The sequence below is a fragment of the Oncorhynchus masou genome, chromosome 30 (assembly GCF_036934945.1).
Source record: "Oncorhynchus masou masou isolate Uvic2021 chromosome 30, UVic_Omas_1.1, whole genome shotgun sequence".
NCBI lineage: Eukaryota > Metazoa > Chordata > Actinopteri > Salmoniformes > Salmonidae > Oncorhynchus > Oncorhynchus masou.
This window is the reverse complement of record NC_088241.1, coordinates 57,340,996-57,367,402: the sequence shown is the minus strand read 5'-3', so window position 1 is coordinate 57,367,402 and position 26,407 is coordinate 57,340,996. Positions and strand designations below refer to the sequence as shown.

Below are 26,407 nucleotides of genomic sequence, written 5' to 3'. Positions count from 1 at the left end.
GTGTGTGTGGCTCATGATGTATTAATTGGTTAAAGTGAGCATGTGTTGAACGATGATGAAGATAATTAATATTTATTTATCTGTGTACATGCTCTTCTCTGTGTGCCTTACCCACCCCTCTCACCCTACCCTCATATATTCCCATGCACACCTTTATGGTGCCACACTCCCATCAGTCTTTCACACATCTTAATGGTTATTAAGCTCCAGCACATTTGTGAATTTAAGGACATAGAAATATTTATCCTAATGCGGGTAAATGGTGGATGCTGGAGGAAGGATACGATCGAAACAGTCACGGAAAGAAGCCCAAACATTTAATAGACCATCCCGAACCATTAGCCAGACCCCCATGCTGGCTTCATCTTCTTCTTCATCTCTTCGCCTCATCTCTTCTCCCGCTCTGCACATGGCGGGGCACATGAGCTCGGTAGACTGGCACAGGTTTAAGGCCGACAAATCACTTTAACAGTTTCTGCTAAACAAAATTAAGTTTAGCACCGAACACCGTTACTTTAAAAACTCAACCAAACACTGTAACTTTAAAACCCAACCGAACACTGTTTCCTTAAAACCCAACTGAACACCGTTTCTTTAAAATCCAACTGAACACTGTTACTTTGAAAACCCAACCGAACACCGTTTCCTTAAAACCCAACTGAACACTGTTACCTTAAAACCCAACTGAACACTGTTTCCTTAAAACCCAACTGAACACTGCTTCTTTAATACCCAACTGAACACTGTTACTTTAATACCCAACTGAACACCGTTACTTTAAACCCCAACTGAACACTGTTACTTTAAAACCCAACTGAACACTGTTACTTTAAAACCCCAACTGAACACCGCTACTTTAAAACCCAGCTAAACACCGTTTATTTAAAACAAAACTGAACACTGTTACTTTAAAACCCAACTGAACACTGTTACTTTAAAACCCAACTGAACACTGTTACTTTAAAACCCAACTGAACACTGTTACTTTAAAACCCAACTGAACACCGTTACTTTAAAACCCAACTGAACACTGTTACTTTAAAATCCAACTGAACACTGTTACTTTAAAACCCAACTGAACACTGTTTATTTAAAACAAAACTGAACACTGTTACTTTAAAACCCAACTGAACACCATTACTTTAAAACCCAACTGAACACCCTTACTTTAAAACCCAACTGAACACCGTTACTTTAAAACTCAACTGAACACCGTTACTTTACAACCCAACTGAACACCGTTACTTTAAAACCCAGCTGAACACTGTTACTTTAAAACCCAACTGAACACTGTTACTTTAAAACCCAACTAAACACCGTTTATTTAAAACAAAACTGAACACTGTTACTTTAAAATCCAACTGAACACTGTTACTTTAAAACCCAACTGAACACTGTTACTTTAAAACCCAACTGAACACCGTTACTTTAAAACCCAACTGAAAACTGAACACTGTTACTTTAAAACCCAACTGAACACCGTTACTTTAAAACTCAACTGAACACCGTTAAAAACCCAGCTGAACACCGTGCTGAACACCGTTACTTTAAAACCCAACTGAACACCGTTAAAAACCCAACTGAACACTGTTACTTTAAAACCCAGCTGAACACTGTTGCTTTAAAACCCAGCTGATCACCGTTACTTTAAAACCCAGCTGAACACCGTTACTTTAAAAACCAACTGAACACCGTTACTTTAAAACCCAACTGAACACCGTTACTTTAAAACCCAACTGAACACCGTTACTTTAAAACCCAGCTGAACACCGTTACTTTAAAACCCAACTGAACACCGTTACTTTAAACCCCAACTGAACACCGTTACTTTAAAACCCAACTGAACACCCTTACTTTAAAACCCAGCTGAACACCGTTACTTTAAAACCCAACTGAACACATTTACTTTAAAACCCAACTGAACACCGTTACTTTAAACCCCAACTGAACACCGTTACTTTAAAACCCAACTGAACACCGTTACTTTAAAACCCAACTGAACACCGTTAAAACCCAACTGAACACCGTTACTTTAAAACCCAACTGAACACCCTTACTTTAAAACCCAGCTGAACACCGTTACTTTAAAACCCAACTGAACACCATTACTTTAAAACCCAACTGAACACTGTTACTTTAAACCCCAACTGAACACCGTTACTTTAAAACCCAACTGAACACTGTTACTTTAAAACCCAACTGAACACCCTTACTTTAAAACCCAACTGAACACTGTTACTTTAAAACCCAACTGAACACCGTTACTTTAAAACCCAACTGAACACTGTTACTTTAAACCCCAACTGAACACCGTTACTTTAAAACCCAACTGAACACTGTTACTTTAAAACCCAGCTGAACACCGTTACTTGAAAACCCAGCTGAACACCGTTACTTTAAAACCCAACTGAACACCGTTACTTTAAAACCCAACTGAACACTGTTACTTTAAAACCCAGCTGAACACTGTTACTTTAAAACCCAACTGAACACCGTTACTTTAAAACCCAGCTGAACACCGTTACTTTAAAACCCAACTGAACACCGTTACTTTAAAACCCAACTGAACACTGTTACTTTAAACTCCAACTGAACACTGTTACTTTAATACCCAACTGAACACTGTTACTTTAATACCCAACTGAACACCGTTACTTTAAACCCCAACTGAACACTGTTACTTTAAAACCCAACTGAACACTGTTACTTTAAAACCCCAACTGAACACCGCTACTTTAAAACCCAGCTAAACACTGTTTATTTAAAACAAAACTGAACACTGTTACTTTAAAACCCAACTGAACACTGTTACTTTAAAACCCAACTGAACACCGTTACTTTAAAACCCAACTGAACACCGTTACTTTAAAACCCAACTGAACACTGTTTATTTAAAACAAAACTGAACACTGTTACTTTAAAACCCAACTGAACACCGTTACTTTAAAACCCAACTGAACACTGTTACTTTAAAACCCAACTGAACACCGTTACTTTAAAACCCAACTGAACACCGTTACTTTAAAACCCAACTGAACACTTTTACTTTAAAACCCAACTGAACACTGTTTATTTAAAACAAAACTGAACACTGTTACTTTAAAACCCAACTGAACACCGTTACTTTAAAACCCAACTGAACACCGTTACTTTAAAACCCAACTGAACACCGTTACTTTAAAACTCAACTGAACACTGTTACTTTAAAACCCAGCTGAACACCGTTACTTTAAAACCCAGCTGAACACCGTTACTTTAAAACCCAACTGAACACCGTTACTTTAAAACCCAACTGAACACTGTTACTTTAAACTCCAACTGAACACTGTTACTTTAAAACCCAACTGAACACCCTTACTTTAAAACCCAACTGAACACTGTTACTTTAAAACCCAACTGAACACTGTTACTTTAAAACCCAACTGAACACCCTTACTTTAAAACCCAACTGAACACTGTTACTTTAAAACCCAACTGAACACCGTTACTTTAAAACCCAGCTGAACACCGTTACTTTAAAACCCAACTGAACACCGTTACTTTAAAACCCAGCTGAACACCGTTACTTTAAAACCCAACTGAACACTGTTACTTTAAAACCCAACTGAACACTGTTACTTTAAAACCCAGCTGAACACTGTTACTTTAAAACCCAACTGAACACTTTTACTTTAAAACCCAACTGAACACTGTTTATTTAAAACAAAACTGAACACTGTTACTTTAAAACCCAACTGAACACCGTTACTTTAAAACCCAACTGAACACCGTTACTTTAAAACCCAACTGAACACTTTTACTTTAAAACAAAACTGAACACTGTTACTTTAAAACCCAACTGAACACTGTTACTTTAAAACCCAACTGAACACTGTTACTTTAAAACCCAACTGAACACCGTTACTTTAAAACCCAACTGAACACCGTTACTTTAAAACCCAACTGAACACTTTTACTTTAAAACCCAACTGAACACTGTTTATTTAAAACCCAACTGAACACTGTTACTTTAAAACCCAACTGAACACCGTTACTTTAAAACCCAACTGAACACCGTTACTTTAAAACCCAACTGAACACCGTTACTTTAAAACTCAACTGAACACTGTTACTTTAAAACCCAGCTGAACACTGTTACTTTAAAACCCAGCTGAACACTGTTACTTTAAAACCCAACTGAACACCGTTACTTTAAAACCCAGCTGAACACTGTTACTTTAAAACCCAGGGTAACAGCTTAACTGGATTTACCATCTTATCTCTGACTTTGTCTTTGGACACACTGATGAAAAGTTTAGATTTTCTGACCTAACATTGTTATCTGTTTTGAAGTGATACTACTGTGGAATGAAAGGGCAGAAAAGATTGCTTCTACTATTGCAACCTGTGAGAGAGCATCAAGTAATGGGCTTATAGTACCGAAAATTCAATTTTATCTCTGGTTGCTTCTTAACTTACTGTGTCACTTTCACTGGGCAATAAGCTGACCTCAAAACTTCCTTGATTAAGTGAATCGAGAAGAAAATATTTGATGATTCCTTTAAACATGTATGTTGTACTTGATATGACCCCATTGGCATTATGTTGGTCTTCATCAGATGTCCATGTATTACAATAGACTACTAATTTAAATATCCCCTCCAAGTTTTAGCTACAATTCCCTCTACAATCCCTACTCCTCATTTCCTCCAAGTGACTGAATATCTCTGCTACAGAAACCAAATCAAACAAATCAGATATTGCATTTAGCTTTTTTTTCATGCCTAGTATGAATATCTGAAAAGAGTCACACAGCAGACAGAGAGCTTGCACGATCACATCTGATGGTTTGAATTACGAGGAAATGAATCTGGTTATCCCAGACATCTGGTGTAAAGACACCAGCCCATTTCACTGATCAGATATTCTATCGGTCTTAACCAGAGTGTAGAGCGAAAGATGATTGTGTTTTGCTACATTACACACTTTGTCTTCTGTTTTCTTTCCCCCCTCATTGCTATAGTCATACTGTTCATGTCTTCAGTGTAAATAGAAATCGTAAAGATGTAATTGAAGATCACAATGTGTTGAAAATACAAATTAATTTTGTCAGTGTTTATGAAAGAAATTGTCACTGCATGGAATCGATGCAGATGTGTCACTAGTCACAACACCCTTCACTATTCTTAAGGTTTTCCCCCCATTAATCATATATTCACAACTCCTGTTGTCTGAGCATATATGTTCAAAGGCTCAGTGACGTCCAGCAAATGTGCCATATGAAAGAATGCATTACCCAGTGTTGCTTCTTGTTCTCCACCATAGCGTTATAAACATTACAGGAAGCATAGAGTTATAAACACTATAAGAAACATAGAGTTATAAACACTATAGGAAACATCGAGTTATAAACACTATAGGAAAGGTAGAGTTATAAACATTACAGGAAATGTAGAGTTCTAAACATTACAGGACACATAGAGTTATAAACATTACAGGAAACATAGAGTTATAAACACTATAGGAAACGTAGAGTTATAAACATTACAGGAAACTTAGAGTTATAAACACTACAGGGACATAGAGTTATAAACATTACAGGAAAGGTAGAGTTATAAACATTACAGGAAACATAGAGTTATAAACATTACAGGAAATGTAGATTTATAAACACTACTGTCACGCCCTGGTCAAAATATATTATGTTTATTCTTCATTTATTCGGTCAGGCCAGGGTGTGACATGGGTTATTGTGGTGTGTTTTTGTCTTGGGGTTTTGTGGGATGTCTAGCGTTAGTCTATGGCTGCATGAGGCGGTTCTCAATCAGTCAGGTGATTATCGTTGTCTCTGATTGGGAACCATATTTAGGCAGCCATATTCTTTGTGTGTTTCGTGGGTGATTGTCCTTAGTGTCCTTGTTCCTGTCTCTGTGTTAGTTTACACTAGTATAGGCTGTTTCGGTTTTCGTTACGTTCTTTACGTTCTTTGTTTTGTAGTATTTGTATTGATTCGTGTTTACGTTTGTTCATTTAACATGGATCGCAATCTACATGCTGCATTTTGGTCCGACTCTCTTTCACCACATGAAAACCGTTACAACTACAGGAAACATAGAGTTATAAACATTACAGGAAACATAGAGTTATAAACATTACAGGAAACATAGAGTTATAAACACTATAGGAAACGTAGAGTTATAAACACTATAGGAAACATAGAGTTATAAACACTATAGGAAACGTAGAGTTATAAACATTACAGGACACATAGAGTTATAAACATTACAGGAAACATAGAGTTATAAACATTACAGGAAACATAGAGTTATAAACATTACAGGAAACATAGAGTTATAAAAATTACAGGAAATGTAGAGTTATAAACACTATTGGAAACATAGATTTTAAACACTATAGGAAACGTAGAGTTATAAACATTACAGGAAACTTAGAGTTATAAACACTACAGGGACATAGAGTTATAAACATTACAGGAAATGTAGAGTTATAAACATTACAGGAAACATAGAGTTATAAACATTACAAGAAATGTAGAGTTCTGACATTGTTCATTCTGATAATTCTTAATTATTATTATTATTAAAAATATATATTTTGGGGTTATTGTATTAATAGATATTACTGCACTGTTGGAGCTATAAACATAGGCATTGCGCTGCACCTGCGATAACATCTGCAAATCGGTATGTGCCCAATAAACTTTGATGTGATTTGATTAATACTGTCAAATTGTTAAAATTGGTATAATGCCATTTTAGTGTAAGAGCTATTTGAAAAGACTGGCAGAAATTTCAGACTGTTTAGGTGGGATGGAGTTTTGGCCTGCCTGGTGATATCACCCAGCGGTAAATTGGTTAATAGACCAATAAGAAAGAGAGTTCCAAACCTGTTAATAACAGCTATTTTTCAGTTTTCCACTCCCCACTCAGACCACTCCCAGACAGTGTAAGCAACATTCTTGCTTGAGAAATTGTTCTTTTTTTATTTTCCTTTTATCTTCGAAGGACAGATATCTTTATTTGATTTTTTTTACAGCTTTTCTGCTACATATACATTTTACAAATACATTTTACATATACATTTTGCAAACACATTTTACATACATGGTACTTTTATATAAAGCAGTCACCTAACAATAATACATTACCAAACATAAACTCTTTAATCCCACCTCTCAGCCACTCTCAGCCCATCCCACCTATCACTGTAGACCTCAGCTCTTTAATTCCACCTCTCAGCCACTCTCAGCCCATCCCACCTATCACTGTAGACCTCAGCTCTTTAATCCCACCTCTCAGCCACTCTCAGCCCATCCCACCTATCACTGTAGACCTCAGCTCTTTAATCCCACCTCTCAGCCACTCTCAGCCCATCCCACCTATCACTGTAGACCTCAGCTCTTTAATCCCACCTCTCAGCCACTCTCAGCCCATCCCACCTATCACTGTAGACCTCAGCTCTTTAATCCCACCTCTCAGCCACTCTCAGCCCATCCCACCTATCACTGTAGACCTCAGCTCTTTAATCCCACCTCTCAGCCACTCTCAGCCCATCCCACCTATCACTGTAGACCTCAGCTCTTTAATCCCACCTCTCAGCCACTCTCAGCCCATCCCACCTATCACTGTAGACCACCCCCGTTTGATTTCCATGTGCCATATATTTTTCAATTGTGCTGTCATTTTTACCTTTCTTAATCGTATAGTGTCCACAGATTGTGAGCTAAAGATGAAAACCTTTCCTATGAGTATTATTATATTATTTATGGACTGTGTCACACCCTGACCTGAGTATTCTTTGTTTTCTTTATATATTTTGGTTAGATTGGTTCTCAATTAGAGGCAGCTGTTTATCGTTGTCTCTGATTGGGAACCATATTTAGGCAGCCATCTTCTTTGGGTATTTCGTGGGTTATTGTCTATGTGTAGTTGCATGTGTCTGCACTCATTGTCATAGCATCACGTTCGGTTGTTTTTGTTAAAGGGTTCTTTGTGTTTTTTCGTCATTCAATAAAAGAATGGATTCACACCACACTGCGCTTTGGTGCATGTTGTGATTTTTTTTTTAACCACTCCTGAACCTGTGACCATAAACAAGCTATATAGAGGCAATACCAGAAAAAATATTGATTGAAGTCGGAAGTTTGCGTACACCTAACACGGAACCCAAACCGGCTGTGCTCGTGCGCAGTCATGCGCCATCTTGCATACATTTATTTTGTCCCCACTCACCAAACGTGATCACGACAAGCAGGTTAAAATATCAAAACAAACTCTGAACCAATTACATTAATTTGGGGATAGGTCGAAAAGCATTAAACATTTATGGCAATTTAGCTAGCTAGCTTGCACTTGCTACCTAATTTGTCCTATTTAGCTAGCTTGCTGTTGCTAGCTACTTTGTCCTGGGATGTAAACATTGAGTTGTTATTTTACCTCAAGGTGCTCCACTCTGACAATTAATCCACACACAACGGTCAACCAAATCGTTTCCAGTCATCTCTCCTTCTTCCAGGATTTTTCTTCTTTGAACTTATATGATTGAGATCTAAACGTTCATATTATTACCACGATGACCGACAACACAGTTCGTCTTTCAATCACCCACATGGGTAAAGCCAATGAGGAGATGGCATGTGGGCATCTGCTTCTATAAACCAATGAGGAGATGGGAGAGGCAAGACTGCACCGCGATCTGTGTCACAGATAGAGCTGACTTCTATTTTAGCCCTTGGCAACATAGATGCTCGTTGACGCGCGCAATAATTGAATAATATAGATTTCTACATTTATTTAGCAACGCTCGCTCACGCGACCCGAGCGGTGTAGTCAGGGTATTAGCCAAATACATTTAAACTCAGTTTTTCACAATTCCTGACATTTAATCCCAGTAAAAATTCCCTGTTTTACGTCAGTGAGGATCACCACTTTATTTTAAGAATGTGAAATGTCAGAATAATAGTAGAGACAGCGATTTATTTCAGCTTTTATTTCTTTCATCACATTCCAGTGGGTCAGAAGTTTACATACACTCAATTAGTATTTGGTAGCATTGCTTCCCACAATTAGTTTGGTGAATTTTGTCCCATTCCTCCTGACAGAGCTGGTGTAACTAAGTCATGAGAGTAGGCCTCCTTGCTCGCACACGCTTTTTCAGTTCTGCCCACAAATGTTCTATAGGATTGAGGTCAGGGCTTTGATGACCACTCCAATATCTTGACTTTGTTGTCCTTAAGCCATTTTGCCACAACTTTGGAAGTGTGCTTGGGTTTATTGTCCATTTGGAAGACCCATTTGCGACCAAGCTTTAACTTCCTGACTGATGTCTTGAGATGTTGCTTCTATATATCCACATAATTTTCCTACCTCATGATGCCATCTATTTTGTGAAGTACACCAGTCCCTACGGCAGCAAAGCACCCCCACAACATGATGCTGCCACACCTTGCTTCACGGTTGGAATGGTGTTCTTCGGCTTGCAAGCCTCCCCCTTTTCCCTCCAAACATAACGATGGTCATTATGGCCAAACAGTTCTATTTTTGTTTCATCAGACGAGAGGACATTTCTCCAAAAAGTACGATCTTTGTCCCCATGTCCAGTTGCAAACCGTAGTCTGGCTTTTTTATGGCAATTTTGGAGCAGTGGCTTCTTCCTTACTGAGCGGCCTTTCGGGTTATGTCAATATAGGACTCGTTTTTACTGTGGATATATATACTTTTGTACTTGTGTCCTCCAACATCTTCACAAGGTCCTTTGCTGTTGTTCTGGGATTGATTTGCACTTTTCGCACCAAAGTATGTTCATCTCTAGGAGACAGAACGCGTCTCCTTCCTGTGTATCCCTGTTCTCTCCTCTCTGCACAGACCATACAAACGCTCCACACCGCGTGGCCGCGGCCACCCTAATCTGGTGGTCCCAGCGCGCACGTGGTCTCCGGTAGCCTGACAGAGTTCATCTCAGCCTATGCCTCCCTCCAGTCCCTCGACTTCCTGGCACTGCGGAAACATGGATCACCACAGATAACACTGCTACTCCTACTGCTCTCTCTTCGTCCGCCCATGTGTTCTCGCACACCCCGAGAGCTTCTGGTCAGCGGGGTGGTGGCACCGGGATCCTCATCTCTCCCAAGTGGTCATTCTCTCTCTCTCCCCTTACCCATCTATCTATCGCCTCCTTTGAATTCCATGCTGTCACAGTTACCAGCCCTTTCAAGCTTAACATCCTTATCATTTATCGCCCTCCAGGTTCCCTCGGAGAGTTCATCAATGAGCTTGATGCCTTGATAAGCTCCTTTCCTGAGGACGGCTCACCTCTCACAGTCCTGGGCGACTTTAACCCCCACGTCTACCTATTCTTTACTAGATGCTGTTCTTCCACTAACCTCATTGCAACTCCCCTCCAAGTCTCCGATCACTACCTTGTATCCTTTTCCCTCTCGCTCTCATCCAACACTTCCCACACTGCCCCTACTCGTTTTCGTTTCTCCTGAGTCTGCCTCCTCAACCCTCCTCTCTTCCCTTTCTGCATCCTTTGACTCTCTATGTCCCCTATCCTCCAGGCCGCTTCCTCCCTCCCGGCTCATCCTTTCACTCCCTCCTCTCTACATTTCCTCCTCTGTCTCTGCTGCTAAAGCCACTTTCTACCACTCTAAATTCCAAGCACTTTGCAGATGACTTCGTCAACCATTTTGAAAAGCATGACATCCGCAGACATCCGGGCACCGCTGGAGGAAAACTTCTGCGGACCTGGCACCTTTCACTGCACCACCTAAATTCCAAGTGCTCTGAAGCCTTTTCTCCCCTCTCTCTCCAGATGAAATCTCGCTTCTTGCTAAGAGCCGGCCTTTGACGACCATCTCCGGGGACCTTCTCCCTTATGCTCATCAACTCATCCCTGACCGCTGGCTACGTCCCTTCCGTTTCAAGAGAGCGAGTTGCACCCTGAAAAAACCTACACTCGATCCCTCCGATGTCAACAACTATATCCCTTCTTTCTTTTCTCTCCAAAACTCTTGAACGTGCCGTCCTTGGCCAGCTTCCCACTATCTCTCTCAGAATGACCTTCTTGATCCAAATCAGTCAGGTTTCAAGACTAGTCATTCAACTGAGACTGCTCTTCTCTGTATCACGGATGCGCTCCGCACTGCTAAAGCTGCTCTCATCCTTCTAGACCTATCGGCTGCCTTCGATACTGTGAACCATCAGATCCTCCTCTCCACCCTCTCCGAGTTGGGCATCTCCGGCGCGGCCCACGCTTGGATTGCGTCCTACCTGACAGGTCGCTCCTACCAGGTGGCGTGGCGAGAATCTGTCTCCTGCCACGCGCTTTGGTGTCCCCCAGGGCTTCTCCTATTCTCGCTATACACCAAGTCACTTGTCATAACCTCATGGTCTCTCCTATCATTGCTATGCAGACGACACACAATTAATCTTCTCCTTTCCCCCTTCTGATGACCAGGTGGCGAATCGCATCTCTGCATGTTATCAGTGTGGATCACCAATGCTCTTCCTCCCGGGGATATGACCTGACAACTCCGTTGTGTCGTCCTCCCAGAGCGCTAAGATTGGCGTGATCCTGGACAACACCCTGTCGTTCTCAACCAACATCATTTGCTCTGGATCCGCAGAGTACGACCCTTCCTAATGTCATCTCCCGTCTGGATTACTGCAACTCGCATCCCTGCCTGTGCCATTAAACCCCTTCATCCAGAACGCCGCAGCCCGTCTGGTGTTCAACCTTCCCAAGTTCTCTCACGTCACCCCGCTCCTCCGCTCTCTCCAAGGAAGCTCGCATTTGCTTGCCTACGGAGCTGTGAGGGGAACGGCACCACAGTACCTCCAGGCTCTGATCAGGCCCTACACCCAAGCAAGGGCACTTTGGCCTGCTCGCCTCCCTACCATTGAGGAAGTACAGTTCCCGCTCAGCCCAGTCAAAACTGTTCGCTGCTCTGGCCCCCCAATGGTGGAACAAACTCCCTCACGACGCCAGGACAGCGGAGTCAATCACCACCTTCCGGAGACACCTGAAACCCCACCTCTTCAAGGAATACCTAGGATAAGATAAGTAATCCTTCTCACCCCCCCTTAATGATTTAGATGCACTATTGTAAAGTGGCTGTTCCACTGGATGTCAGAAGGTGAATTCATCAATTTGTAAGTCGCTCTGGATAAGAGCGTCTGCTAAATGACTTAAATGTAAATGTAAATGTGTGGTATGACGGCTGCATGGTCCTATGGTGTTTATACTTACGTACTATTGTTTGTACAGATGCATGTGGTACCTTCAGGCGTTTGGAAATTGCTCCCAAGGATGAGCCAGATTTGTGGAGGTCTTGGCTGATTTCTTTTGATTCTCCCATGATATCAAGCAAAGAGGCACTGAGTTTAGGCCTTGAAATACATCCACAGGTACACCTCCAATTGACTCAAATGATGTCAATTATCCTATCAGAAGCTTCTAAAGCCATGACATAATTTTCTGGAATTTTCCAAGCTGTTTAAAGGTATAGTCAACTTAGTGTATGTAAACTTCTGGCCCACTGGAATTGTGATACGGTGAAATAATCTGTCTGTAAACAATTGTTGGAAAAATTACTTGTGTCATGCACAAAGTAGATGACCTAACCGACTTGCCAAAACTATAGTTTGTTTTAGCAAGAAATTTGTGGAGTGGTTGAAAACCATTTTTAATGACTCCAATCTAAGTGTATGTAAACTTCCAAAATTCAACTGTATGTACCATTCTGTTGGTGGCAATAATTGTATGTAATAATTTAACTTGAAAATCATGTGTTGAATCAAGTGTTGTTTTTTGTACCATGTGCCATGGCATTGGTACATCGAAAATCTATTCCCATGTATGTTGCAACCTGTATGGCGCAGCTGTCAACATCTTTGTCCTCAAATGAAACTGGTATATTTTTCTATTTATGCCAATTCCTTTCAGCCAATTTGTAACTTTAATATAGGGCAGGCAAACAAGTTCCCTACCTTTCTCCCTTTTCCACTTGCCTCCTCCATTCTTGTGGTAATGCTGCAATCAGTTGGTTATAAATTTGGATTATGCAGATATTCACATATATTTTCGATGCATATCATTCACAAATATATATATATATATGATTTGTAAATCATAAAGAATGTTATTTTATTAGTCAATGTATTTTAGTTTAACCATAACATTTGTAGTAATATTTGTTTGATATTTTCTGGAGGATAAAACTGAAATTGTAACTAGCCTTGTATGGCTTGTTTAAGAAAGGGCGATACTTTAAACAAAATTTCATTTTCAATTAGTCGGAAATGAGAAGTTGTAATCTATATAAAGCCAAAAAGGCAATTTCTGAACAAAGGATGAGCTTATGTTTGAGTGAAGCTCATAAAAAACTTGAGTCATCAGCATACATTGACACTTTGGTTTTTATCCCCTGGATTTCTAACCCCTTGATGTTCTTGTTGGATCTAATTTGAATAGCTATTATTTCAATAAACCATAATAAATAGATATGCAGACAACGGACAGCCTTGTTTTACTCCTCTTAAACGCTCAATACTTTCTGAGAAGTAACTATTGTTTATTATTTTATATCTGGGGATGCTGTACATCATTTTAACCCATTGTATAAGAGAGTCATCGAACTTGAAGTAATCCAGGCATTTATGTATAAATTCAAGTCGTACTGTATCAAACGCCTTTTCAAATTCTGCTATGAAGACCAGGCCTGGTGTCTTTGATGTTTCATAATGTTCAATTGTTTCAAGTAATTGTCATATATTATCTTCAATATATTGTCCATGTAAAAAACATGTCTTATCGGGATGAATATCTGGTAAAATCTTGTTTTATTCTATGCTATGCATTTCACCAGAATATTCACATCACAAGATTGAAATGTAAGAGGCCTCCAGTTTTTTTTTTAAATGGACTGGATCTTTATACTTACCACCTGGGTCCTGTTGTCGTAGCAATGAAATCTGACCTTCTTGTTGAATACCTGAAAGTCTACAATTTTTATAGGAGTAATTAAAACATGCTAATAATGGATCTATGAGTACTTAAAAATAGGTCTGATATACCTCTACTGGTATACCATCAACCATCAAAGTCTTTGCTAAGAAGCTATTTCTATTTCTTTTTGACCATTTTATTTGAAAATAATCACAGTAAGGTACTTAATTGTTTCCCAGAAATGATTTGATATTGAGATAGAAATGACTGCATTGGACTGTTAAAGCAAACACAATGCATTCGGAAATGCTTCAGACCCCTTGACTTTTTCCACATTTTGTTATGTTACGTTGTTTTTTCCCCCACTCATCAATCTACACACAATATCCCATAATGACAAAGCAAAAACAGGTTTTTAGACATTTTTGCAGATGTATATAAAATGAAAACTGATATTAAATTTGCATAAGTATTCAGACCCTTTACTCAGTACTTTTTTAAAGCACCTTTGGCAGCGATTACAGCATTAAGTCTTCTTGGGTACAAGCTTGGCACACCTGTATTTGGGGAGTTTCTACCGTTCTTCTTGGCAGATCCTCTCAAGCTCTGTCAGGTTGGATGGGGAGCGTCGCTGCACAGCTATTTTTAGGTCTCTTCAGAGATATTTTCATTCGGGTTCAAGTCCGTGCTCTAGCTGGGTCACTCAAGGACATTCAGAGACTTGTCCTGAAGCCACTCCTGCATTGTCTTGGCTGTATGATTTTATATATTTTTATTTAACCTTTATTTAAATAGGCAAGTCAGTTAAGAACACATTCTTATTTACAATGACGGCCTAGGAACTGCCTTGTACAGGGGAAGAACAACAAATGTTTTGCTTGTCAGCTCGGGGATTCGATCTAGCAACCTTTCGGTTACTGGCCCAACACTCAAACAACTAGGCTACCTGCCGCCCCAGGGCTGTTGTCCTGTGGAAGGTGAACCTTTGTCCCAGTCTGAGGTCCTAAGTGTTCTGGAGCAGTTTTTCATCAAGGATCTCTCTACACTTTGCTCTGTTCATATTTCCCTCGATCCTGACTAGTCTCCCAGTCCCTGCCTCTGAAAAACATCCCCACAGCATGATGCTGCCACCACCATGCTTCACCGTAGGGATGGTGGCAGGTTTCTTCCAGACATGATGCTTGGCATTCAGGCCAAGGATTTCAATCTTGTTTTAATCTCCCTGACCAAGGCCCTTCTCCCACAATTTCTCAGTTTGGCCAGGAGGCCAGCTCTAGGAAGAGTCTTGGTGGTTCCAAACTTCTTCCGTTTAAGAATGATGGAGGCCATTGTGTTCATGGGGCCTTCAATGCTGCAGACACAATCCTGTCTCGGAGCTCTACGGACAATTCCTTCGACCTCATGGCTTTGTTTTTGCTCTGACATGCACTGTCAACTGTGGACCTTATATCGACAGGTACAGTGGGGAGAACAAGTATTTCATACACTGCAGATTTTGCAGGTTTTCTTACTTACAAAGCATGTAGAGGTCTGTAATTTTTATAGGCACACTTCAACTGTGAGAGACAGAATCTAAAACAAAAATCCATAAAATCACATTGTATGATTTTTAAGTAATTCATTTGCATTTTATTGCATGACATAAGTATTTGATACATCAGAAAAGCAGAACTTAATATTTGGTACAGAAACCTTTGTTTGCAATTACAGAGATCATACGTTTCCTGTAGTTCTTGACCAGGTTTGCACACACTGCAGCAGGGATTTTGGCCCACTCCTCCATACAGACCTTCTCTAGATCCTTCAGATTTTGGGGCTGTCGCTGGGCAATACGGACTTTCAGCTCCCTCCAAAGATGCTCTATTGGGTTTAGGTCTGCAGACTGGCTAGGCCACTCCAGGACCTTGAGATGCTTCTTACGGAGCCACTCCTTAGTTGCCCTGGCTGTGTGTTTTGGGTCGTTGTCAAGCTGGAAGACCCAGCCACGACCCATCTTCAATGCTCTTACTGAGGGAAGGAGGTTGTTGGCCAAGATCTCACGATACATGGCTCCATCCATCCTCCCCTCAATACGGTGCAGTCGTCCTGTCCCCTTTGCAGAACAGCATCCCCAAAGAATGATGTTTCAACCTACATGCTTCACGTTTGGGATGGTGTTCTTGGGGTTGTACTCATCTTTCTTCTTCCTCCAAACACGGCGAGTGGAGTTTAGACCAAAAAGCTCTATTTTTGTCCCATCAGACCACATGACCTTCTCCCATTCCTCCTCTGGATCATCCAGATGGTCATTGGCAAACTTCTGACGGGCCTGGACATGCGCTACAGGATTTTAATCCATGATGGCGTAGTGTGTTACTTGTGGTTTTCTTTGAGACTGTCGTCACAGCTCTCTTCAGGTCATTGACCAGGTCCTGCCATATAGTTCTGGGCTGATCCTTCACCTTCCTCATGATCATTGATGCCCCACGAGGTGAGATCTTGCAAGGAGCCCCAGACCAAGGGTGATTGACCATCATCTTGAACTTTTTCCATTTTCTAATAATTGAGCAAACAGTTGTTGCCTTCTCACCAAGCTGCTTACCTATTGTCCTGTCGCCCATCCCAGCCTTGTGTAGGTCTACAATTTTATCCCTGATGTCCTTACACAGCTCCATGGTCTTGGCCATTGTGGAGAGGTTGGAGTCTGTTTGATTGAGTGTGTGGACAGGTGTCTTTTATACAGGTAACGAGTTCAAACAGGTGCAGTTAATACAGGTAATGAGTGGAGAACAGGAGGGATTCTTAAAGAAAAACTAACAGGTCTGTGAGAGCTGGAATTCTTACGAATTCTTAGAATATTAAGTATTCTCAAATACTTATGTCATGCAATAAAATGCAAATTAATTACTTAAAAATCATACAATGTGATTTTCTGGATTTTTGTTTTAGATTCCGTCTCTCACAGTTGAAGTAAAAATTACAGACCTCTACATGCTTTGTAAGTAGGAAAAACTGCACAATTGGCAGTGTATCAAATACTTGTTCTCCCCACTGTATGTGCATTTCCAAGTCATGTCCAATCAATTGAAAAGGGTTCTGAATACTTTCTGAATGCACTGTATGTTATCATCCTGGAATGACCCGCTGCTAATCATTCGTTCTAATAATGCTCAAAATTGTATATTGATTTAAAATTGTATTTTAACTTGTTCCCTTGCAGGCGAGGATGACAGCTTGGCCCTCAAGGGGAAACTGACCGTGGGGGACATCTACAGGAAGGACTTCAAGGTTCACGACCCTGAGGCCAAGTGGATCAACAGTGAGTACTCTATTGATGTTGTAGAGGGGTTGGCGTGGGACATTCATATCGGTGACACTCGTGTATTCACTGTGGACATTCAAACAGAGTTATAAATTTCCCACCAACAGGTACACATGCCGGATTTTAATTTGAGCCAGTTTTCTACAGCAGGAAAATAACCCTGCAACAACAGGAAATGTGAATTATTACGTGGATTATAATTATTTTCATGAGGGAAAAAAATGGAAAATTACACATTTCAGAAGCCTTTTTAAACCTAAAATAAAAAGGGTTTTCCTGCAACATCCAGGCTGTGTCACAACTGGCCGTAATTAGGAGTCCCAAAAGTGGGGCACAATTGGCCGAGCGGCATCCGGGTTTGGCCGGTGTAGGCCGTCATTGTAAATAATAATTTGTTCTTAACTGACTTGCCTAGTTAAATAAAGCTTAAATAAAAAATTTAAATTATAATAATTATAATAATAAAACAGGGTGATCAAATTAAGATCCATAAAGCTCTTTTGTAATGGTAATAAACCTGATTTACAGTAGGAACACTAAAGTTTTAATTTGAAGACATGAACTTGAAGACATTTTCAGCACTGCTTTCTAATGAATGTAATGGGGTACTTCGGCTTCCGACCCAGCTAGCATTGATTTAGAATCATTATGACCATGGTGTGAATAACATGGATTGATCACTTTGTTCCACTAACAACAACTTCTGCACCAATGATCTCATTGCCCATCATTGAATCAGCTCAACTGTATATGTTAGCAATGACAGTGTAATGAGTGTGTGTTGAATCAATGTCAAGTGAAACGGTGTTCATGCCTGCTGGCGTGCACTGCGATCATCTGTCAAATCCGATATACACCTAAACCACATTACCTGTTACCTTGGATCTTGTTTTTATAAGAGGAGCTACAGCTAATCTTTTTGCATTCATATTGCTGCAATCATCATTATGAACTGTCACGGTGTGGGCCAGCATGTACACTACTGTACTAAACAAACACAGTCCAGAGAATATCACAATTATTGAAGAGAACACAGTCAATTTGGGAACTGCAATGATGGGAACTGCTAAAACGGGTGAAGGCACAGGATTGGCTCAATTCTATCCTCTTGTGTAAAACAGTGAAAGGGTGCTTGAAGCTAACCATCGATCACACCAAAATTAAGTATTTATTCTAGTTGGATGTGTTGCCCGGGAAAATAAAATAAAATCTAACAAACCTTAAATTGCAACTGTTCTAACAGGCTAGACACCCATTATCTTACTGCTGGGTTGAAAATGATCAGAGCCCGACTCCGAGAGGTACTTTACAGCCAAAGGATTAATGAAGCAGTTTTGATTTAACTTATGCCTAATGAAGCCGTCTTCTCCTACCAGCCACTAGTCTCTCCAAGAGGGTGCAGATGGGCGAGTACACAGAGTACAATACGTCAAGGACTGTTCAAGTACTATAGAGCTTTCTTTCTTCCTTCCTTCCTTCCCCTCCTTGATATAATTACTAATCTGACTCATTTAGATGGTTGAAAGCAAGGTCTCTAAACATACTGCTTTCACCAATTCAGTCATATCTGATCAGTAGTGACTCTCTTGTTCCTGGTGTTTGTCATGACCCACAAAATAGTCAACAAAACAATTAAAGTCATTGAGTTACAGGAAACTGCACTAGAACAGAGGGGTAATATGCATTGTCTGGATGTGACCATCGGTGCCTCTTTAAACGTATTCTTTCTCACTGCATGAAACCAAGAATAAATACTGTAGTATTTTCCTTTTTTAATAGAATGACGCTGTCACTTTGATAAGCTGATTAATATGTTCATCCATACATCTTCCAGGCTGAATGCAGCCACTGTGAAATGAGTTGTCACCTTAAAGACATGCCTTTCTACTGCAGCTGTTTTTGGCCTGCGAAGAAAGTCTTCTTAGGAAGCCTGTAGATGCAGCTGCCATAGAAGGAAAGAGTCCTTTGTTAGTATGTCATATTCGTTTAGCCTTCGTGATGTGCAGAACGGCGAGCTTTCAGAACTGTCGGGAACATTTGCAATTATTGGCTTCCGAGGACAGGACTGAAATTGATGTTTTTATTGTAAAACTAATTTTTCCCTGAATTATATATTTTCGCCATCCCTGTTTTCCTTAAGCGATAAATCAATTTCATGGGAAACATTTGTGATGGAACCTCAATAATTTTTTATGAATAGATTATGTTATTTTGTCATAGATAAGTCCAAATCCTTTTTGGGGTCTTTTATGGAAGTATAAGGCTGTGATCATTTTTATTTAATTGTACCTTTATTTAACTAGGCAAGTCAGTTAAGAACAAATTCTTATTTTCAATGACGGCCTAGGAACAGCCCCTTGTTCAGGGGCAAAATTACTGATTTACCTTGTCAGCTCGGGGATTCGATTTTGCAACCTTTCGGTCTCTAGTCCAATGATCTAACCACTAGGCTACCTGCCTCCCCATCATTGAATTCATACAACACAAGCGACTCATGAAGGTGTTGAGATTTTAATAACCCTTCGGCCTTGTTTCATCACAATCTCTAACAGGAACCTTGCAGCACTGTGTGCCTCCATGGAACTCTCCTACATTAGCCTTGTCCCAGATCTGTTTGTGCTGTCTTGCCAACTCCTATGTTTATTGTCATGTCACAATGACCACAGAATTTGGCAACATTGATATCCTGTGTATGCCCACCCCGACGTAAAATCACAATCAAATGCACCCAGCAACAACATAATTTTCATCCAACAATGATAAATTCAATCCTGGTTAATGTTATGGTATGAGTTCTAGCAGCTGCTGTATGTCTGAATGAAGCAGCTCTCCGTGTCCGCCTATAATGACTCCTACACTCTGGTTCACCCCTCGGTCCTGATGGCTGATGTATGCTAAACATGTAGGGAGAAGTGATTTGCTGAACGGCATCAAGCAAACAGACGCATGATTGGCCAGATAAGTATATTTTAACCTTGATCCGAGCTGATGGCTGACCTGGTGGTGATTTGCATTAGAGGAGCACCACAAGTAAAGTAGTGCCCCCTAGTGTTTACAGCTTAATTTTTATAGAGAGTGCCAGTCATTCATAAAATTCAGATTACTGGTATGATTGTAATGAGCTAGCAGGTCAGTCTAAAAGTCCTCATGTTTTTGAATGGAATTAAGTAATTAATGCACCTGGCCTTTGGCCACCATAGTCTGTTCAGGTAAGTCCCCCTCTTCAAAAAAAAGACTGCAATTAAAAAAATGAAAGAACACACGTTTAACCAGTAGCAGTGTGTTGGTAAAATCCCTGGGGATGCCAAGTCAGGGGGAAAACGCCATATTACAACCTATGTGTTGTGATAATTGCATTGTTTGCTCTATAACCAACTGCTCTTAAATGCTAGTAAAACGAAATGCATGCTCTTCAACCAATCGCTGCGGGCACCAGCCTGCCTGACTAGCATCACTACTCTGGACGGTTCTGACTTAGAATATGTGGACAACTATAAATATCTAGGTGTCTGGCTAGACTGTAAACTCTCCTTCCAGACTCATACTAAGCTTCTCCAATCCAAAATTACATCTAGAATCGGCTAACTTTTTCGCAACAAAGCCTCTTTCGCTCATGCTGCCAAACATACCCTCGTAAAACTGACTATCCTACCGATCCTTGACTTTGCGATGTCATTTGCAAAATAGCCTCCAACACTCTACTCAGCAAATTAGATGCATTCTACCACAGTGCCATCCATTTTGTCACCAAAGCCCCACATACTACCCACCACTGCGACCTGTATGCTCTCGTTGGCTGGTCCTCGCTACATATTTTTCGCCATACCCACTGGCTCCAAGTCATCTATAAGTCTTTGCTAGGTAAAGCCCTGCCTTATCTCAGCTCACTGGTCTCCATAACAACAACCACCCGTAGCACGCGCTCCAGCAGGTATATTTCACTGGTCATCCCCAAAGCCAACACCAACACCAGGTGAAAGCTATGATCCCTTATTGATGTCACTTGTTAAATCTACTTCAATCAGTGTGGATGAAGAGGAGACAGGTTCAATAAGATTTTTTAAACCTTGAGACAACTGAGACATGGATTGTGTATATGTGTCATTCAGAGGGTGAATGGGCAAGACATTCACCCTTTGAACGGGGTATAGGACTACGTGCCAGGCGAGAGTTGGCCTCCGGGTTAAGTGGGCAGGTGTTAAGGAGTTTGGCGTGTTATGTTTTGGAGGACACATGATTCAACCTTCGCCTCTCCAGAGCCCGTTGGGGAGTTGCTTGCTGGCTTCCCTTGCTATTGAATTCAATGCTACAGGCGCAAAAATGTCATGCACTTTTAGGCCGGGCTTGTCATACTGAGACAGAGGGGCGCGTTTCACTCACTCAGATGCTTTCTCCGGTGAGATACATTCAGCCTCTTGAAGCAAAATTATGAAACAAAGAGAGATCAATTATTTTCTATGTTTTTAAAATGCATTTATTGGTACATTTTTTGGGGAAGCCTGGCTTCCATTGGCATCCACGAATACACGCCACTGCGTTTAACCTCATTGAAAAGGAAACTCCTTCTGCTTACTCAGCCACCCACAGCCCTGTTATGGTTTATGATCTTTCTTTCTGGACCGGCTGCAACTCAAAATCATCAAGTGGATGTTTGAAGAGGGATAGATAGCATGGGTCATCGCCAGAGTTTCATGGAAGTGTAACGGCAGATTTCCTCATAAGGATCGGACCAAGACGCGGCGTGTCCCACCCACAAACCAACAGTGAAACCCAGGCTACCTAAATATGGTTCTCAATCAGGGACAACGATAAACAGTTGCCTCTGATTGAGAACCATATCAGGCCAAACACAGAAATAGAAAAAACATAGAAACACAAACATAGACTGCCCACAAACTCACGCCCTGACCATACTAAATAAAAACAAAACAAAGGAAATAAAGGTCAGAACATGACAGTAAGTGTCACGCCCTGACCTTAGAGATCCTTTTTATTTCTCTATTTGGTTAGGTCAGGGTGTGATTTAGGTAGGCATTCTAGTTTTTCTATTTCTTTGTTGGCTGAGTGTCGTTCCCAATCAGAGGCAGCTGTCTATCATTGTCTCTGATTGGGGATCATACTTAGACAGCCTTTTTTCCCACCTTTAGTGTGTGGGATCTTGACTATGTTTGTGTGTAGTTGTGTTCTGCACTGCATGTAGCGGTATGTTCGCTTTTGTATTTTTCCTGGCTGGCTGACGGCTCTGGCAGCTCCTGGCTGGCTGACGGCTCTGGCAGCTCCTGGCTGGCAGACGGCTCTGACAGCTCCTGGCTGGCAGGCGGCTCTGGCAGCTCCTGGCTGGCTGGCGACTCTGGCAGCTCCTGGCTGTCTGGCGGCTCTGGCAGCTCCTGGCTGGCGGCTCTGGCAGCTCCTGGCTGGCCTGCGGCTCTGGCAGCTCCTGGCTGGCAGACGGCTCTGACAGCTCCTGGCTGGCTGGCGGCTCTGGCAGCTCCTGGCTGGCTGGCGGCTCTGGCAGCTCCTGGCTGGCTGGCGGCTCTGGCAGCTCCAGGCTGGCTGGCGGCTCTGGCAGCTCCAGGCTGGCTGGCGGCTCTGGCAGCTCCAGGCTGGCTGGCGGCTCTGGCAGCTCCTGGCTGGCTGGCGGCTCTGGCAGCTCCTGGCTGGCTGGCGGCTCTGGCATGGCAGCTCCTGGCTGACTGGTGGCTCTGGCAGCTCCTGGCTGACGGATCTGGCAGCTCCTGGCTGACTGACGGCTCAGGACAGACTGGCGGCTCTAGCAGCTCCGGACATACGGGAGACTCTAGCAGCTCAGGACAGACGGGAGACTCTAGCAGCTCCGGACATACGGGAGACTCTAGCAGCTCAGGACAGACGGGAGACTCTAGCAGCTCAGGACAGACGGGAGACTCTAGCAGCTCAGGACAGATGGGAGACTCTAGCAGCTCAGGACAGACGGGAGACTCTAGCAGCTCAGGACAGACGGGAGATGTGGAATGTACCGCACCGGGCTATGTACCTGCACCGGGGACACCATGCGCTCCACAGCATAACACGGTGCCTGCCCGGTCCCTCTCGCTTTCTGGTAAGCACGGGAAGTTGTCTCCTATCTGGCTTCGCCACACTCCCCGTGTGCCCCCCAAGACATTTTTGGGGCTGACTCTCGGGCTTCCAACTGCGCCGTCGTGCTGCCTCCTCATACCAGCGCCTCTCTGCCTTTGCTGCCTCCAGCTCTGCTTTGGGGCGGCGATATTCCCCTGGCTGTGCCCAGGGTCCTCTCCCGTCTAGAATTTCCTCCCAAGTCCATAAGTCCTGTGTCTTCGATTTCCTCATAAGGATCGGACCAAGATGCGGCGTGGTAAGTGTTCATGACGATTTTAATAAGAAAAGCACTGAACACTATGAAATACAAAAACAATAAACTAATATGTGAAATAACCAAACCGAAACAGTACCGTGTGGTGACAAACTCACACACGGAAACAAACACCCACAAACCAACAGTGAAACCCATGCTACCTAAATATGGTTCTCAATCAGGGACAACGATAAACAGCTGCCTCTGATTGAGAACCATATCAGTCCAAACACAGAAATAGAAAAAACATAGAAACACAAACATAGACTGCCCATCCAAACTCACACCCTGACCATACTAAATAAAGACAAAACAAAGGAAATAAAGGTCAGAACGTGACAGTAAGTGTCACGCCCTGACCTTAGAGATCCTTTTTATTTCTCTATTTGGTTAGGTCAGGGTGTGATTTAGGTGGGCATTCTAGTTTTTCTATTTCTTTGTTGGCCGAGTGTGGTTCCCAATCAGAGGCAGCTGTCTATCATTGTCTCTGATTGGGGATCATATTTAGACAGCCTTTTTTCCCCACCTTTAGTGTGTGGGATCTTGACTATGTTTGTGTGTAGTTGCGTTCTGCACTGCATGTAGCGTTATGTTTGTTTTTGTATTATTATTTTTTTCCAGTGACATTTAAATAAAAGTAAAATGTACGCCTACCACGCTGCAACTTGGTCCAATCCATCTCTAAACGATCGTGACAGTAAGAGACCTATGAAAGAGTGATATTGATCAATATACATCAGTAGGATGGTTTGGTAGTGCTAATGCTATTTAATAGAAAGAACCAATCTATATACACATCATTGGTTTTACTCTGGATATTTTAGTAAATGGCAGTCTGTATATAGTGTGACATACAGTAGGCTAAGCATTATACCATATGAAATTCACAGCACATCCCTAGAGATGTCTTTATAGGCCTATGAATTCTCTCTCTCACTGTCCTGAATAAGAATCTTACATATCTCACAATGCCGACGTGTATTAACCTTTCCCTCCCAGCAGGTATTTGCAGTCAATATTTCTGTTAAACCAAAACCACATTCTATTCATGTTTAATGTCATTTACTCAAGTCTGCCCTATGCAAATGTTATGTACTCTTGCTTGTTGTGTTGTTCTGTGGCTCTGAGGCAGAAAAAAATAAAATAAATTTAAGAACATGAAAGCCATGATAAGGAGGTTTAATGTTGCAATTATGGGTCCGGTTTGATGCCGTCCGGTGGACTCATAGGAATCAACAAATGGGACAGCGGTGAAAAATGTATTGGTGTTGCTGATAACCGTAAATCAACGTAAAACTCCTGTCCAGCCCACTGGACAGGAGCCATCAGCAGCTCATACACTTCTATTCTTCTCCTACTTTGGGGAATGGGTTAATGCAATACGCTATAGAGATATGGCAAAGCTCTCTGTTGTGTAATTGTATTGTTGTATGAGGGAGGCTTGTCTATGGCCCCTTTCAGAGATAAGGTTGAAAGGGGGATACCTAGTCAATTGTACAATTGAATGCATTCAACTGAAATGTGTCTCCCGCATTTAACCCAACCGCTCTGAATCAAAGAGTTGCGGGGGGCCTTAATCCTCGACGCCATCAGTGTAGAGCGTGAAATAAAGGAAAGTCCATGGGGGAAAGTTTATGTATAGACGTCCACAAGAGGACTGAACTCAATAGAAAGTAAACTTACAAAGACATGCATGAGTATTATTCACACACCTCCATCCTAAAAAATCTATCATAATTGTACAAGCAAACAGTTATTTTATTTTTATTTTTACTCTTATTTTACCAGGTAAAACTTTCTAATTTACAGCAACGACCTGGGGAATAGTTACAGGGGAGAGGAGGGGGGGAAGAATGAGCCAATTGGAAGCTGGGGTGATTAGGTGGCCATGATGGTATGAGGGCCAGATTGGGAAGTAAGCTGCATACATAAAACCATATAAATGTCTCTGTCACCTGCTGCTTGCTCCTGCCTGACCACCCTATGACCTGACATGCTAACGGAAAGATTGAACCACGAGTGGCAAACACCATGCCACACACAAAGACACATGAAAGTATTCCCCCACTCTGGAAATATTTTTAATTAGATTTGTTTTAGAAACCCATTTAGTTTTATAGCCCATCTGATCCAAAGGGCATCGGAGATTTAAGACTGTATACGGTGGAAGGAGAGAGACACCCTTTTATTTTGTCCCAGACAGGCCCCTATAACTCTCCCAGCTGCGTTTTTTTAGCAGCCTAACCATCGTCCTCTTAGCCTTCAGGAGGACAGATGACCTGGAACAGGAAAGAAAAATACATTTCACACCTAGCTTCACATTGTAGCCTCCGCTCACCTGTCGTTTAATGATACAACCCTGTTCAGGTTGTAAACTGGTTTTAATGTCACCATGTCAACCAGCTTAGCCCTACTGTGAAGCTTTATCGAAGGGGAGACATCTCTCTGCTCAATGATCAGGTTATATATTTGGATAAACGTATGAGTATTCTTTGGTGGTGTGTTCCGTGTTGGCACTCAGAGGTAGTATAAAGCAAGCAGTGGTGCATTGTATGAGTTTTGCGGCATAGTGCCAGAACTCAGGCGTTACAAAGGAAATATTGAAAGGCCTGACCAGAATGAATGGGCTGCTGCGTCTCCCTGAAGAAGAATGGAGAGAATGGGACAAGTAAATGGAAGCAGAGGGAGAGAATAAGGTCCTTCACATGGTTGGTTAAGTGCGGTGACTATAATATCATCATATTCAGCAAGACAGATGGGCCTGGGAACTTAGTGTTTCTTAGCAATCATTTGCCATCAAAAACACT

At 41.7% G+C, this 26,407-nt stretch overlaps 1 protein-coding gene across 1 annotated transcript in view; it reads left to right on the top strand.

Annotated features, from left to right (window-relative positions):
- LOC135522869 (dipeptidyl aminopeptidase-like protein 6) overlaps window positions 1-26,407 on the top strand; it is a 320,112-nt gene that overhangs the window by 238,300 nt on the left and 55,405 nt on the right. Inside the window, exon 3 of the mRNA XM_064949517.1 lies at window positions 17,147-17,245. Within this exon, the coding sequence (XP_064805589.1) occupies window positions 17,147-17,245 (99 nt within the window). The remainder of the gene's footprint in view (window positions 1-17,146; window positions 17,246-26,407) is intronic.